General features: G+C 35.9%; 1 protein-coding gene across 10 annotated transcripts in view; it reads left to right on the forward strand.

Annotated features, from left to right (window-relative positions):
- DCUN1D4 (defective in cullin neddylation 1 domain containing 4) overlaps positions 1–16,612 on the forward strand; it is a 185,390-nt gene that overhangs the window by 26,477 nt on the left and 142,301 nt on the right. For 9 of the 10 annotated variants that reach the window (XM_079306157.1, XM_079306154.1, XM_079306152.1 and 6 more), the window contains 7 exons: positions 682–776; positions 3,032–3,102; positions 3,445–3,536; positions 4,377–4,485; positions 8,766–8,870; positions 9,308–9,410; positions 9,521–13,035. In XM_079306157.1, the coding sequence (XP_079162283.1) occupies positions 682–776; positions 3,032–3,102; positions 3,445–3,536; positions 4,377–4,485; positions 8,766–8,870; positions 9,308–9,410; positions 9,521–9,576 (631 nt within the window). In that variant the 3' untranslated portion in view covers positions 9,577–13,035. Of the gene's footprint in view, positions 1–681; positions 777–3,031; positions 3,103–3,444; positions 3,537–4,376; positions 4,486–8,765; positions 8,871–9,307; positions 9,411–9,520; positions 13,975–14,442; positions 14,657–16,612 lie in introns of those variants that run through there. The other variant, XM_079306149.1, reaches the window with a different exon arrangement.

Here is a 16,612-nt window from a genome sequence, read left to right on the forward strand (position 1 = left end):
AAGATCATTGCCCAGCTGGTAGTCTCTGGGGAAAGGGCCAGCTTTTCAGATGGTTCTTTGCCCCATGATGAATGACATTCCTTGGTTATTGTCAATGAGTTCTTTTAAGCTTTTTCCTGTGGTTCTTTCGTGTTACCAACTTACTGGCTTTAGAATAATATAAGTCTTGACTCTTTTGGCATTTATGCCTTTTGTAGAATCTTTTTAAGATGGCAAAAAGTATTTGCAGTTTTCTGTAGTTAATAATGCAAAGTGCATAAAGTATGGATGTGCTTAGAGGTAGGACCTGTGTTGACTGGGACATAGAATTCTCTGGCCTTAGACCCACAGCTGGATTGCAGCCCATCAATTGACTGTGGTAATTGGTGGTGTAAGGCAAGGCCTTACTGTGAACTTACACAGAACAGTTTGGGGTTGAATTTGAACTAACCTATATTTTTTTTAGGGGAAGGTCATTTACATGGGTAATGATTGTGAATCAGTAGAAGTATGACACAGTGAGTGAACAAAAGTATTTAGCTTCAGTGATTCTTAAGCAGTGTTCCAAATGACTGGATATGAAGACAGAATGTTGAGTAAACTGAAAGGAATAATATTTCTGCTAAGAATGGCAGCTAACTAGAAGATTACTTTTAAAAATGTTGATGAATTAATTACTTGTTTGTTTTTCTTTTTTTTAAGTATGTATAGAAAATACGATTCAACTAGAATAAAAGCAGAGGAAGAAGAAGTATTTTCAAGTAAGAGATGCTTAGAATGGTTCTATGAATATGCAGGTAAGTGTGAAATGCAAGTTTCCTACCAATAACAATTTAATTTATATTGGAATATGAAAATTGCATTAACTGAGCTTTCAAAAGACTGAATATAAAGAGTTTTTTTGTATGAGTCTTAAAAGAAACTTGCCTTTATCCTGTGTGATGTGACGTTTAAAATTTCAAGGTTCAGTTTTGTCTTTGTCTATATCCTATAAAAAGAATACAGGAGGTGTGTAATTTGAAATGTTTTGGAACATGTATAATTTACTATTCAAATCTACATTTAAAGCTGTACTTCTGTTGAAATGTTTTTACCTCTCTGTCATCTGCCATGTTAGTGCTTTATAGTACAGAATTAGCCTCAGAAGTGGTGTGCCTTTAATTAAAAAAATCTGAAGGATGAGGGAGGTAGTAACACTAGTGTTGCTTAGGGTTTCAAGCAAAGTGAATGAATTGAAATATCCTCTACTAGTTTTATCAGATACTTTTCCATCACAAGGTCTAGGTAAGGTAGCCTGCATTGTTTATTCTTGCCCTTGTGTATGAGAACTTTCTTCAGGCATTACTTCTAGGAATGTTAATTATAGTCTGTGGTCACAAAAGGTGATCCTTTTATTAGTGAAGTTGGTTGTTGTATTTGTTTTCCTGCATGTGTTTTCTGAAAGGAAGAATTTGACATATGGGGGAAAATGATCTCACGACTGTAAAGACCGAAAAGAAATTAAATAGATGTTTAATGTCATCTTGCAGTTTTCTGGTGCTGTCTTGAATACCGTGTCTAACATCTTGTTCTGTCTATTTTTAAAACATAATGAAAAGTGACTTAATTTGATGTAACAAGCCATTTTTTTTCTTCTAATAAAGTTACGTAAAAGAAATTAAATACTTTGAGATCTCACTTGTCTGTGGCAGACTGTGAGAGGAGATTCAGGCAAATTCAAGCCAAATCTAACCTGTTAGATTGTCTGCCTTTCTGACCAGCTTGATTTATTTTTTACTGTAGCAACAGGCATGACTCATTTTTATCAAGACTTTCATGGAAAGAAAGGATGAAAGGAAGGCTTTGTGAAAGAACTTTGGGGTTTCCACTGGATGCACATACCAAGATAAAACAGAAAAGTGGGGAGTAGGATTCTGTTTACAGTATTGAGTAACATTCTAAAAATTGAATTTTCAAGGAATAATCTCTTGTGTTCTTGCTTCATAAGCCTTCTTTATGTATGCAGACAGTTAGTTGACACTGCATTTGGGATTTTTTCCCCTCCCTTATGTGTTTTTGCATTACAGAATGAGTCTTTTTAAAGGCTGTTTTGTACACTCTGAGAACTGAGTGGCTGTTATGAAAAGATGGGAAAAGACATAATTAAACCTCATTATTTCTAGAATAGATCACCTAATAATAAAATACAGATTGATCTTCCCTTTATAAATCCTGTTTTTCTTGTGCGTGATATTTTTATTGGAGGAAAGTAGGCATTTCAGCCTGCATTTTTTTCAAATGAGCCCTTTCAAACATGAGTCAAATAATTCTAACAAAATAATTAAAATACTTAAAGTTTATTTAAAAATAGAATTGCACAGTACAATTCTTAATGCCTGTATAGTTTTTTCAGGTATATTATAGAAGTTACAAATATCTTAAGACCATATTGTGTTAGTGGTGCATTTTTGTTTTGAATATTTTTTTCCTTTTAGGTAGGCAAAGAAATAACTGTAATTCATTATTTCCTTCCCATTGCATTTACTATTAGTTAGATGATATGTGGCCATGGTGTAACAATATGAATAAGCAGGATAGCATATAAAGATAGTATATGAAACAGTGAGGAATGAGATTCTTGGAATGATAATATCTTGAATAGCTGTACATTATGTTTTTATGTGATTTGATTTTGTGATAACAGTAGAGATTCCAGCCAGGGAATGAGTTTCACTAAATAGTCCACTCATTTAATTGTGGAACTATTATGTGGGTGTTCTATTAGTCTTAAGTGCATTATTCAAAATCTTACTAATTTACACTTCCAAGATTATCTCAGTAAAAGTAGAAAGATCAAGAGGGGTGAAAAGTTGTTTTGCATTCTCTCTTTTTCAAAGGTGTGATGAAGATTTAAGTGTATCCAAGTCTGATAGTAAGTGTGGAAATATTTATTTCATGTCAAAACAGACAAACTGTTTGAAAGTTAGGTTGACTGTGTGATTGCACTTCTTTTGTGGAGGACAAGGTATTTTGAATTTTAGAGATAGATAAATAAAAGACATTTTGTTTGCAGGCACAGATGACGTTGTAGGGCCAGAAGGTATGGAGAAATTTTGTGAAGACATTGGAGTTGAACCAGAAAACGTAAGTTCAGAATCCATTTTGAAAATGTATTATCTGCTATGGTGTATGTGAGTCAGCCTTACTGCTCTTGCTGTTCTACCAAGAATTAAGATTTTATTGAGAGTTTAAAAGAAGTTGAAGAAATATAAACCAGGGAGGTTTTGAAACACATTTGGGAAAAATTATGTGGCCAGTAGTGGCCATTATACTACTTCTGTAATAAATTCTAAAATAGTGTAGCAAAGTTCTGAACTTTCCACTTACACAAGCAAAAGCATTTGTAGCCTACTGAACAGTGGTTATTTGTAAAACACGTGGATCTTTTTGTTAAATTCTCAGTCTCTTTTTTTTTCTTTTAAACAGGTAGTTATGCTTGTGCTAGCATGGAAGTTGGATGCACAAAACATGGGCTACTTTACATTACAAGAATGGTTAAAAGGAATGACATCACTACAGTAAGTGCTTTGAAAATTCTCAAGTTTGTTATAGTAAACACAGCTTTTCAGAAAAAGCACACTTTACTGTTTTACCTAAAGCAAAGACCTCTGCCATGGAGTTGAAGTCACAAGTTTTTGACCTGATTTATGATGATATGGTCACTTAGACAACTTTAAACTTGACATTGCACATTTAAATACATTTGAATTCAAAGGTCTGCAGTCTCAATAAAAGGGAAGTGTCATGAGGTTTGATGCACTTTCTTTCTTCAAGGACACCTATCTTTGTTGCTGGATTGCACATATATTTTAGATATTGGTATGTTGTTGGAGTGATTTAAAGCATTAAATAATACAAACCCTTTCTGTAACTCTGCACTCTTCCTTCTAAGAGTTGCTTTCTCCAGTCAAGAGCTTAATTTTATGGCAAAATTAACATAAATAAAGTTGAATAGTCATGTTTCATACAGAGTTGGAGAAAGAAAGAAGTGTTTTGACTTACCTTCCATAAAAGGACTACTAAAACTGTGTAGGAGGGTCTGTAGCTCCAGCAAGACTTCAGAAGCATTTTTCACTGCTTTGATTTGCTATTGGTTTGTCATGCGTGGACAAGCTCTTAGTTTGATCTGTTGGAGAGTGCATTTTTTACAAAGCCAGTCATTCCCACTGTAATACCTTGCTACTTTATCTAAATTTGTTTCACACTATGGGCTTAATAGGGCATTTTATGCAGACAAACTCAAAAACATGCCTCTGTACAGAGGGATATGTTTGGAACAGGTTAATGGGGGATGCGTGTTAATCAGACATCTCAATAAGAATGCAGACTCTTAAACTCACTTGGTTTTTGTTTTGTAGATGTGATACTACAGAAAAATTGAGAAATTCTCTGGATTACTTGAGATCTTTATTAAATGAGCCTACCAATTTTAAACTTATTTATAGATATGCCTTTGACTTTGCACGGGTAAGTACTGTGCATTTAAAATTACAAACTTTGCTGTCAAATAATAATTGAAAGACAGTATATTTCTAAGTTTCTCTGAAGGTACCATTCAAGATTGCTTCTAACAAATGGAACCATTTGTTTGTAAAACAGTGTGTGCAAGATAAAAAAAAGGAAAAGTATTAGGATGTGTAATGCTTAGTGGTTTAGTGACATGTTTTGTTATTTCTCTGCCTCAAGCTATTTTATGACTTCAATGAAATAATTTTGGCCACATTCTGTTGTATACTGGAGCTTTACCACTGAGTTCCCCTGACTTTATAATTACTGTGGCTTTTCTTACTCTGAATTTTGTGAGCATAAACATATTTTAAACAGGAAGGCACTTCACGCATTTCAATAGCTGGTAAAAATGGGTAACGTGATAAAAGCTGGATATTATATAAGTACTGATTCAGAAGATTGTTGGAATGGTTTTAATTATGCTTTCAGTATTTATTAAAAAATACTGTTATATCAGTCTTCCTGCTATAAAAGATGTTTTGATGAAATTCTGCCTGCAATGAAACCAATAAGACTATTCATACTTGGAGGGAGTAATAAGAGAATGTTTTCTGAAATAACATTTTGAAATAGAATTTGGACATCCATTTTGCTAATGTGATGGAGTTACAGAAGGTTTAATATTAAAAGGTAAAATGGAACCTCAGATTTCAGTGCAAGAGAACTAAAAATACTAAGAAAACTTGCACTAAAGAAGTAGCACGAGAAAAATAAGAAGTAATTGAACTAATACCAGTTCTGATAGTCTCTAATTAGCAATTCAGATTTTTGGTATCTCAGTGTTTTCTGCATCTCAGCATTGAGATTTATGGTAGCTCACTTTTAAACAAGGAAACTTGCAGCTGAATATAAAAAAATGCATGGGATTAGTTAGTAAGAGATGAAAAGAAATGCTATATCAACCTCTTAATTCCTCCTTTGCTGTATGAAGCTTTATTCTACCAGTTTTGCTCAGTGTAAAATGCAAAGGCATTGCTTGAGAAGTTCAAGATACTGGTGAAATATTTGGGATAGAGAGCAAAACAGTGCCAGCTGATGGCCTGTCAAAAGTAAGTGCAGATACTTAAAAGGTGCATAGTGTGTGTGTTCTTTTCAAGAGATACCAAACTGGTGTGACAAACAGTGGTCTCAAAAAAGAATTTAAACATTGAGACACAGGTGCTCTGACTTCATTTGTGACAAAAAGCCCCAGCAGATTAAAGAACTTGAAATCAATGATATATAAACTGGGGAATATTTTGCTAATGTTATTATTGAACTTTTGATACTACAGACTTTGACTAAGTCTATAGGGGAACAGCATCCAGTAAGAGTAGAAAAGAATGCTGAGAAAGGTGGATATATTTATAGATGCTGGATTAAACTGGGTGTAATATTTTTCAGGATCATTGAAGTGATCATTGATAGAAAAAAGCTGATGGTTTCACATTCAGGAGATTTTATAATTTCTGTCCTAAGGATAAGTCTTTCAGGGAAGTGCTCTGTGGCAAAAAAACCCATTTGTCTAAACTTCCTAAGTTTTAAAAGAAAAAATTTTGAAAGAGTCTGTTGATTTGGCATTTAAAGTTAGTTTGTGAATAAAAATGTGTCATCAAGGTTTCATATGGCAAGCACAATTGAAGTCAGCATAGATTTGAGGAAATAATTTAAACCACCATATGTTGTTATTAAGCACAAATACATTCCTCAATCCATGTTTGCCCTTATTATTGCCAAGTTTGAGAACATACAGATGCATGTATTACATGCTTAAATAGATCTTTAATATGAAATACTAGAGGGGAAGGTACCAGGAAGACCGTCTATGATTAGTGTAAAACAAATAGTCAAATAAAACAAAGTTTGTTGATAAATTCCTTCAACTGTATCCAAGGAATGTAAATGTCCAGAATGTGTGCTTAGAATGCAATTGCATCATCTGTCATGGCATAGATGTGCCATTAGGCAGTTGGAGGTAGAAAGAAAGGGCTTATCTGAACAATTTGTTCTGATCAGTAGTCAGAGAGAGAGAATGCAGAAATGTAACAATATAAGGCATGAAAAACCAGTGTGCTCAAAGTAAAAGCAATACAGCCTGATTTCATTAATACTTGTGTATGGGAAGAATTCCCATGGGAAGAGTATAAATAGTAGGTAAAATAAAATATATTCTGACAGCAGCATTATTTCTGCTTAAAGGTATTTGTGACAGAAGTGTAGATGAGCTTTGGAAAGAGAATTAGTTTTTAGAGCTTTTTGAAGTTAGAATTAAGTTAAAGTTTTATATCATACTAGTACAAAAATTCCTTTAAGTTTCTTCTTCATCTTTCTTACTAATTGAAAAGCCTTCTTCATAATAGAATTTACTTTTTTTCCTCTGAATCCCTCTGAGATTTAGTGCCCAGAATGCAGAACAGTGTGTTTTCAGAGTTGCTGGTCTCCCCACTTCGCTTTCAGAACAAATCTGCATTAAATTCTGTCAATGCAATTTTAGAACTGAGGAATGTTTGGTATGAAATGGACATTGTGACTGGAGCATTCAGTTGTTGACTGAGAACTGGGATCTTGCTTTATCACGTCCTTCCTATGTGATAGAAGACAGTTCAGTTATGATTTGAGCTTGGTCTTTAATAAAGATGTGTATTCTGTAGTGGATAGAACTGCATTTGTACAGGTGAGACATAGGGGTCCATTCCCTTTATCATGGACAGCTACCTGTCTTGCAGTGATCCATAATATCCCTGTGTGGGATATGTCCAGGTAGACATCAAGCTGTCCATGAGCCAACAGTGAGCTCTTTTCCCCCAGAAAGGTGATGGAACCCTGGGCTGCACTGGGAAAGGCATTGCCAGCAGGCTGAGGGAGGTGATCCTGCCCCTCAATTTAGCCCTGGTGAGGAGCATCAGGAGTGCTGTGTGCATTTCTGGGCTCCTCAGGGCAAGAGAGACATGGTGCTCCTGGAGCAGGTCCAGTGGAAGGCAGTGAGGTTGGCTAAAGGATAGGAGCTTATCAGTGTCTATCAGTATCTGCAGGGAGGGTGTCAGAATGGATCCAGGCTCTTCTCAGTGGTGCCAAGCAATAGGGCAAGTCAGTAAGCAGAAAGTGATGCACAGGAAATTGCATGTGAATATGGGGAAGAGCTTTGCTGTGCAGGTGACCACACACACTGGAACAGACTGCCCAGAGAGACTGTGGAGTCTCCCTCACAGGAGATATTCAGGAACCACTTGGGTGCAATCCTGTGCCTTGTGTGCTAGGATGACCCTGCTTGAGCAGGGGGTTGCACCTAATGACCTGCTATGGTCCCTTCCACCTACCCATTCCATGATTCTGTAGTGCCCTGTATTTTCTTAATTTAGACTTTGCAGTCCACTGTCGTGGATACATACCGAGAACAAGGTCTACATTAGCTAATATGGAAATAGATTTTTTGTAATTGCATTAACTTGTCAATTTGTAGCTCAGTGCTATAACCAAGACACAAAAGTATGGGGCTTTACATCTCTCAGTAAAATTGGTTTAATTTCATGATAACAAATGTAGATGAATAAACTACTTAACAAAATGGAATCATACACATACATGTTATTTTGAGTTGTGCAGAAGTTACATTACTAAATAATTGCCACTGATTAACAAACGTGCTGGGTACAGATGCTGCTGCTTTTACTTAGCAGAAACAAAAAAAATCAGCTCTTAAGCTTAAATGTACTGTTGTTACATTGAAGTAAAACTGGATAGTCCAGAGAGCAATCTCAATGTGGTAGTATATTATGTTCTGTCTGCTGATTTGATAATCTAAATTTCATGTAATCAGAATAACAGAGATCCTCCCTTGGCTCACTGTGGCAGAGTGAAGGAAGTGTCAAGTAGCACTGAATGTCTTTTGAAAGTCTATGCAGTTGTAATGATAGGACAGGAAGTGGGTACAGCACTGCTATTCTGAGAGGTGTGGCTGTGCAGAGGATACCTGCAAATGTGGCTGGGGATCTGATGGCCATTGCTTGTTAGGGAGGTGTGAAGTCACTTCTGCCATAATGGTGATGTTTTATTGGGAGCATCTATAGAAAGCAACATCTCTGTATAACAAGCCATTACCTATAAGGAAGGAAATTTTACTGGCAAGTTATGTTTTATTAAAAAACACTGTTAGATACTGCTATATATTATTTGTTAATTTATTTTGTCCCTGGGTGAGCTATGAGGGAAGTGAAAAATCTGGAATTTATGCTCTTTTCCTTTTTGACCTTTTCATGCAGGAAAAGGACCAGCGCAGCCTAGATATCAATACTGCCAAGTGTATGTTGGGCCTTCTTTTAGGAAAAGCATGGTCCCTTTTTCCAGTTTTTCATCAGTTTCTAGAGGTATGGAATTGGAAACAGAATGACAGGGTGTTTTTTTTAATTTGCCATCTCTGATGGTTTTAACTAGAATGAATTGCTAAGAATCCTGTTTGGGATATAATAACCACCAAAGCAGCACATGCAACTGGTTATTTTTCCTTTCTTTCTTTTTTCCAAGTGTCTATGCTGTTAAGATTCATGTAATGCAGAATAAACTGTAGAATGTTATTTATTTGCTTCTGGCCTTTATTTTATTGCTGTATGTTTGCTCTCTAAGAGATGTTGGAAGCATGATTCAACACTAGTTTAAATACTTGCTGGTTTAATCCATTTTAGTTTTAGATGGCATACAAATTAAAACAGTAATGCATCACAAAGTTTAAATTTTCTATAAGAAAGTCTGAGTTTAAGACAGTTGAAAATACATTTCATTAATTTCTGTTTCTTGCCTCAAGCAGCAATCAAAATACAAAGTTATCAATAAGGACCAATGGTGTAACGTTCTTGAATTCAGCAGAACAATTAACCTTGACCTCAGTAACTATGATGAAGATGGAGCCTGTAAGTACTACCATATGTTGATGTTCTAAAATAATTTATTTCTCTGAGCTTAGTCATTCAGTGTCCTTTTACAAAATTTTGTAAAATACAGTTATTTGATCTCTCTACAGGGCCAGTGTTGTTGGATGAGTTTGTGGAATGGTATAAAGGAAAACAGATGACATAGGAGTTTAACTATGCACAGCCACTCAAGAGTCACTGTTACCACAGTTATGTCAACCATTAGCCATAAACTGCTATTTGTATCAAAGTGCATGCTGCTTTTCTTGCACTGCATCCCTTTGGCAGGGAACTTTTGATGTTTGCTATTTAACAAGCTAGCTATGCTTGCTGTTTAGCATTGTTCTCTTTGAAGGCTGCTTTGCATTTTGTATTTACACTACAAATTGGTGAACTTGCCAGAGTCTTCACTGTGATTATGTGTATATTGCTGTCTAAATTTTGTATATGTGTATAAAAAAAAGGCTTCACCTAGGAATTATTTCTGCAGAAATGTATTGTAAAAATAATTTTGTGGCATATTTCTAATCATCACTTACATGTCTGTTGAAACTTTAGTTATTTTGTTTTTCTTTTGGTCTCAAATGTAACATTTCAGACTTTCTGGACATAGTTATGTGAAAGAACTATATGCAGTTTCAATGTTACTATTCAAGATGCCAGTTTCTGAGAAGAGAAGACATGCTGTGATTTCTTTCATCAGAATTTGCCAAACCTGACCTAATGCTTTATAGGAATGGAATATTGGTGTCTTAAAAAAGATATCTACATATAAATATTTCAACACTGTAATAGTTGTATATGCCACAGATGATTTCCATTTGAAAAAAAAAGTACTGACTTTTTAATGTTAAAACTGCAGTAGTCATTACAGGTACAAATGAACAAATTAAAGTACCTTTTAAAAATGGGTTTTAGACTTTTGTAAATTGCCTTTGGCATACTCCTTTTAATTTTTGGTGTACCAAGAGTGTTTGGACTATGTTGTGATCTAGTGACCCAATGACACTGAAAGTTCTAGTTGAAATTAGTGGTTTGGGGAATGAAGTATGCTCACCCCTAGCACAGACATAATAAAGATTTTGGGGATTTTTTTGTTTGTAACACTAATCTTTCCAAGGGCATCCAGCTTCATGTTTCTAAGTACTTCAAAATGTGGTATCGGAAAAAATACAATGTTGAGTAGTCTAAATATTTTATTTTTCTTTCCTGTTGGGGATTAAAGTTTCCTGGCAGAATGTCCATTGCAGGCAATGGGCGTGTAAGACACCAGCATTAAATGACAGTACTTTTTTGCAGGGACCACTGCCTGTTTCACTCATGTCATTATCTGTATGGAATGGTTCTAGTAATTATTTTGGGAAAAAGTGAGTGAATGGAATAATGTTTAAGTTCTGTAATTTTGTCATGTTGTCTTTGCCTTACCCTTCTTTATTAAGTCATGTTAGTGTTGATATTTATAAATAGGCCCTTGAAGTATCCGGTGCTATTAAACTTTGATCCCTAAGGATTTATTAAAATGTTATCGATTCATGGAGCATTTAACAAAAAGGGCCAGTGGGTGTTTTGGAACAACAAATAACATTACTTTTCTACAGAAATATTTCACAAGGTATTGGCAGTTCCGTTATTTCCCTAGAACGTGATCCAGGGGAACAGGAGGAAAGCGTTTTTTGTTGGAAGTGAAATTTTCTTCTGTGTCAAAGGTTCTATCCTTGTTATCAAGTCAGGAACAACTTGACTTGCCATTGACTTGACTCCTTTCAGGATTAAGCATAGTTTAGCAAAAGCACATTAGTTTGCTTCCCTGGGCCAGGAAGTTGTAATTGTGGTGCTACAGGTGGTCAGTTGTGTTCAGATCTGTTTGTTGTTGTTCTTGGTTTTTGTTTTTCAAGCTCAGCTGCCAAAGACAAAAACTCTGTCTCTTTGTGTATATTTGTATATACGTAAATATACAATATACATGCATATACGAAACCTAGAATTTCATGATTCTAAGAAGAAAATACTACCTTTCCTGTGAAATACCTACATTTGGACTTTGTAACACTAAATAATGCTTTTTAAAGTTAGTAGTGGTAAAACATACACAGTCAGTGCTTTCCATGTATTAATACACATAACCTTAATTCCATGTTTGATGCTAGTTTGCACAAGAAATTGAGTGGAGTGTGGTATTTAATGTTTACAATAAGCCTTTCAAGAAAACACATCTTTTATTTAGACTTCTGATGTAAATGTATATATTACAATAGTATTACTGTAAGGAAATACCAGTGGACCTGCTGGTTTAGTTCTTCAGAGAATGAACTTAGAAGCAATATAACTTTTAACATTAGGCCAAACTGTGATTGCCAAGATTTTAAGTGAAGTGGGTGTAATTGTTCTTAAAACATTAAGCTAGCTGTTTACTCTAGGAAACTGTGCAGCACAAACTGCATGAATCCTGCAACAAATACAAGTTTGTATAAGAGGTTTTGTATGTCACAAATAACTGAGCTTCCAATAATGGAAGCAAGAGCCAAAGACACTTTTAATCTGTTACTGTTGCAGGTATAGCTTTCATATAATGGTTGACAGAAATCAGTTTGGCCAAGTGTTGGCAGTTTTGCAAATGTTTATCAGAATAAAAAATTCAATTAAAAGCAAAGAAATGGGGAAAAAACTCAGAAAGTACTTGTGCTGTGTAAGCAAACAAACTTGTTTTTTTTAATTTGGGTAAAAGTAACTGGAAATGATGGAAAGGAAGAATGTGTTTGGAAATGAATCAGATGCTGCAATTTTTTTCATCCATTTGAAACACTATGAATCTGTAGCCATCAGCAGGTTTATAAACATGCATCTTCATAAAGTAAACCACAGATTCAATTACAGCTAGCAGAGACAGCTTTACTGACATTTATAGTGAAAAACGGACTGAAATGGACCTGTGTGGTTTGATGAGCTTCCCTGTGCTATCTATCCTGCTGGTTTTGCTATATATGCTGATAAGCAGATCTTAACATTGCCTGCTCCTGTATATTGGAGAAACTTTTAATAGTTGTAGAAATGTAACTAACCTACTTAGTTAATCTTGTATTGAGTACAAGTGTGACATTTTCTTTTTTTTTTTTTTTTTTTTTTTTATTACGCCATGAAATGTCTGCTGAAGATTTTTTTGTTTGTTTGATTGTGGGTTACCCTCCCAGCCCTTATGAAAAGTAATGTCCAAAATATGCTGTTTTCTGGGACAAGATACTGAGCAGTCATTCCTGAAAAAATGTGATGGGGTCTTGTGCTAATGTGTCTGGTGTATTTGTTACAGAACTTCCAGCAGAAACTTGATGATCAATCTACAGTTCCATTTCTGGTATTTGGGAGATGTAAATTGTAAAGACAGTTAGTGAAACTGAAACAGTGCCCAGAGACTATAGCAGTTGATGTCCTTTGAGAGATGACAAACATTTGGAGCTCTATGGACTCAATCTTAAGGTTCTTTTCAACCTAAATGATTGTATTAATGTTAGTAACCAAAACAGTCCATTAATTAAATTTCCTTCTAAAGCAAAGTGATACTAAGTATTTAAAGTATTACTATAATTGTCTCTTACTGTAGTTTTTTCCCTTTTTATCTTTTCCAAGGAAAGCAAGCTGAAGAACATAGAATTTACTGAAATTATTTGTATACTTGAGTTTTCAGTTAAAACCTCTTTAAAGTTTTCTTTAAGCTACAATAAATACTTGGGCTATCTTTGTGTAGCCATTTCTAATTCTGCAGAGGCTTCTCCCATTTTACCACAAACACACGTGTTTTATTTAATCAGAAATATGCTCATACAATCAAAATTAGTTACAGCTTATTGCTACTTGGTTGATGTTCCCTAGTTACTATTTTGAAGGACAAGAAATGTACTTCAGTGTTAAGGTTTTCCCAGATTTCTGTTGACCCTTAGTCACAAGTCTAACAAATTGTTTGATACGTTTGGAATTAATATCGGCAGCTTTAAAGGTTAGCCTGTGCCCTGGTTTTATTTATAGCTGCTAACATACCTCTTTCTAGGCCTTATATTTTGTCTTTTTATACTGTTCTAAAAGTATGTAGAATCCATCCACAGACAATAGTTTGTTTTCTGTAATTGAGACCAAAATTCCGCTGGTGTTTTTTTTTTTTTTTTTTTTTTTTTGTTTGCTTTTATTTTTTAAATCCTTGCCCACTCCCCCACTGTGTGTGTGCATGTGTATGTGTGTCAAAATAGCAGCTACTGACACTGCTGTTGCAGGAACAGCAGTTAACCTGTAACTGTGAATGCTTTACATCTTAGTTATTTGGATATTACATCAATAAGGTGTGCTAAACGCCTGTGACTCACAATATGATGAAAATACTATTATGCCACCTAACATGAGTTAATCCAGTTGGCTTTTTTTTTTTTTTTTTAGGTCTTTTCATGGTGTTATTGTAAAATGGCATCCCACAAATAAACAGTATTTGTGTTGGTTTCAGAAACTGACTTCAGATTTTTCTGTGATTCATACTTCAGAAATTCTCATATCTGAACATACATCAGCAGGCAGCGTTTATCAGGTATTAACAGGGAATTTGTGTGTAGGATGTTGTCCCCCTTGTTTCTAATAGTAGAGTAAGTCAGTATTCAAATCTGTTGGGAATAGGTATGTGTTTCAGAAGGGTTATGGTTCAAATGAAGTGTGCCAGTGTAAAACAGTGCTGTGATACACAAGTTTTCAACAGCAAGTCAATTCAAGAGGAAATGTCTCAAGACAAAATTTTAATTGTTACCCACTCATCAAATCCAGCCTTTTGACCCACAAGGTCCTCAAAGAAAAGCTGGATAAACAGATAGGTGGATTAAAAATGAAAAAGTTAGGTCCAGAGAGTGGTGCTTTGTAGAGCAAAATCTGATTAGAGACCAGTAACTAGTGCTGTACCCCCAGGGTCAGAGCTGGGTCCAGTCCTGTTCAACAGCTTAATTACTGCCCTGGGTGTGTCTCCTCAGCAAGTGTGCTGATATGACAGGATCATACTGCCTTCCAGAGGGATCTCAGCATGCTTGAGAAATGGCTTGACAGGAACTACATGAGCTTCATCCAGGTGAAGTGCAAAGTCCTGCAGCTGCAGAGGAGCAACCCCCTGCACCAGTATCTGCTGAGGGCCGCCCAGCTGAAACAACTTGGCAGAAAAGGGACTGGGGGTCCTGGTGGACACCAAGTTGGAGATGAGCCTGCAACAAGTCCTTGCTGTGAAGAAGGTGAGTGGTTCCTGGTCTGATTCAGACAAAGTACTGCGAGCAGGCTGAGTGATGATTATTTCCTCCTACACAGCACAGCAGTGGGTACTGTGTCCAGTTCTGGGTATCCCAGTAGCAGAGACCCTGTGATACTCTGGAGAGGATTCAGTAACCTTCTTTCCTGGGATGGGAACTTCTTTCCTATGAGGAAAAGCTTACAGCTGCTTAGCCTGGAGAAGAGAAGCTGCTGTGGGAAGTCTTACTAAAGTATTTAAATATCTCAAGGGAGGGTGTAAAGAAGACAAAGTCTCTTCAGCTAGTGCCCAGTGACAGGACCAGAGGCAGTGGGCATGAACTGAAACAGCAGGCTCCATCTGAACTGCTGTTTTTTTCTGTGAGGGTTACCATGCGCTGTTACTGAGTTTATCCTCAGAGATACTCAAATGCCACCTGAACATGGTCCTGAGCAACTGGCTCTAGGTGGCCCTGCTTGATCAGGGGCTAAGTGACCTCCAGATATTGCTTCCAACCTTGACTTAAAATGTTACTTGAAATTAATGTATTTACATTGCAATTAGAATATGATAATGCAGAACCCATCCTGAAGTTTTTCATTGTGTTTATATTTCTGATGAAGGCTGGGATTGGCTTTGCCAGTTCTCAGAATGTAGGCTGTTGCTTATCTGTATTAGAGAGGGTGAGTCAGTCTTCTTTACCATGAAAAATTTACTATTTTTGTTATTTATGTGTAGGTTAAATGTGCATGTCTTCTTATATTTAAGGATTCATTTCTAGCCCAATTTTCAGCATATTCAGGAAAGATTGAAATGCTTTGTACCTACAGCAAATAACTTGACAATTGTCAAACTATTATGTTTGAAAATGAGTTTTATTTCATTCTGATTACTGTATTTGAAGTTCTTGATCTGCTCCTAAAACATTTGTATTTTTTTTCATGTTCTGATTTACTGTATGAGGGATTCTGTGTCCTGTTGATTGTGGAGCTCGGCAGCCATTGCCCTGTGAGAAGGGTGTGTCCAGACATCCTCTTGTCTGATTCCTCATGCTTCAGTTACAAATTCATACAGCATACACTCAGGCACCTTTTTTATTGAGCTTATTCTGTGACTTTGTCTGATTACCCACAGTCAGCTGGATAGCTTCCTACTAGTCTAGGTGTCCTAGAAAATTCCCAGTGGCCAAATAAGCTAAATCAGTTTTCAGTGTGAACAAGATACAGTGGATGAAATCTAAAGAAGGGTGAGAATACAGTCTTGGGGACAGTGTGTGGGACTGTGTAGCTAATTCTATACAGAAGGGTGTGCTAACTTGGGGTGGGTAGGGAGGAGCAGAGTATGATGAGTACTATGTGGAAGTCACAGAAAATACAAAGGTTTTGTGTTAAAGAGCAATTGCTAATGAAGTCAACTAATATGAAGGAGAAGCAGCTAAGTGTTTGGATTTGAATGAAGACATGATAGGTAAAACTGGAAAGGTGAGTAGCAAAGGACAGTGGCAAGATTAGGCAGAAATATGAAGATAAATTCGAGATGAAACAATATTTTGACAGTAGAATGAATACTTTACCACATCTTAAAATTCCACTATAAAGGAGTGAATTTACTTTGCCTGATGAGAACAGAAACTTTTCCACAACTATATGGTAAAAAGGGAATTTTAGAAATCCTGCATCTTCTCACAAGTAGTGTACTGTTTGCCTCACCACTGCAGCATTCTCATGGTCTCATGCTCTGGAAAAGAAGATAAGAAAATAATTTTTTAATATGTATTTTGAAATTCTATTGGACTATTTCACATGCAAATGGTGAAACAGTTCAGTGGATGTGATACCAATAGAGCACTTGAGTGGGTTTTTTGCCTCATGATACACAAAATTGCCTTGCTTGTGTAGTTAGATTTCTAACATGTTAGCAGCTGCAACAGCCAAAAGGTGACAGGCCTTGGAGAGCCTGGTGT

The sequence above is a fragment of the Erithacus rubecula genome, assembly GCF_903797595.1.
Source record: "Erithacus rubecula genome assembly, chromosome: 5".
Classification (NCBI taxonomy): Eukaryota; Metazoa; Chordata; class Aves; order Passeriformes; family Muscicapidae; genus Erithacus; species Erithacus rubecula.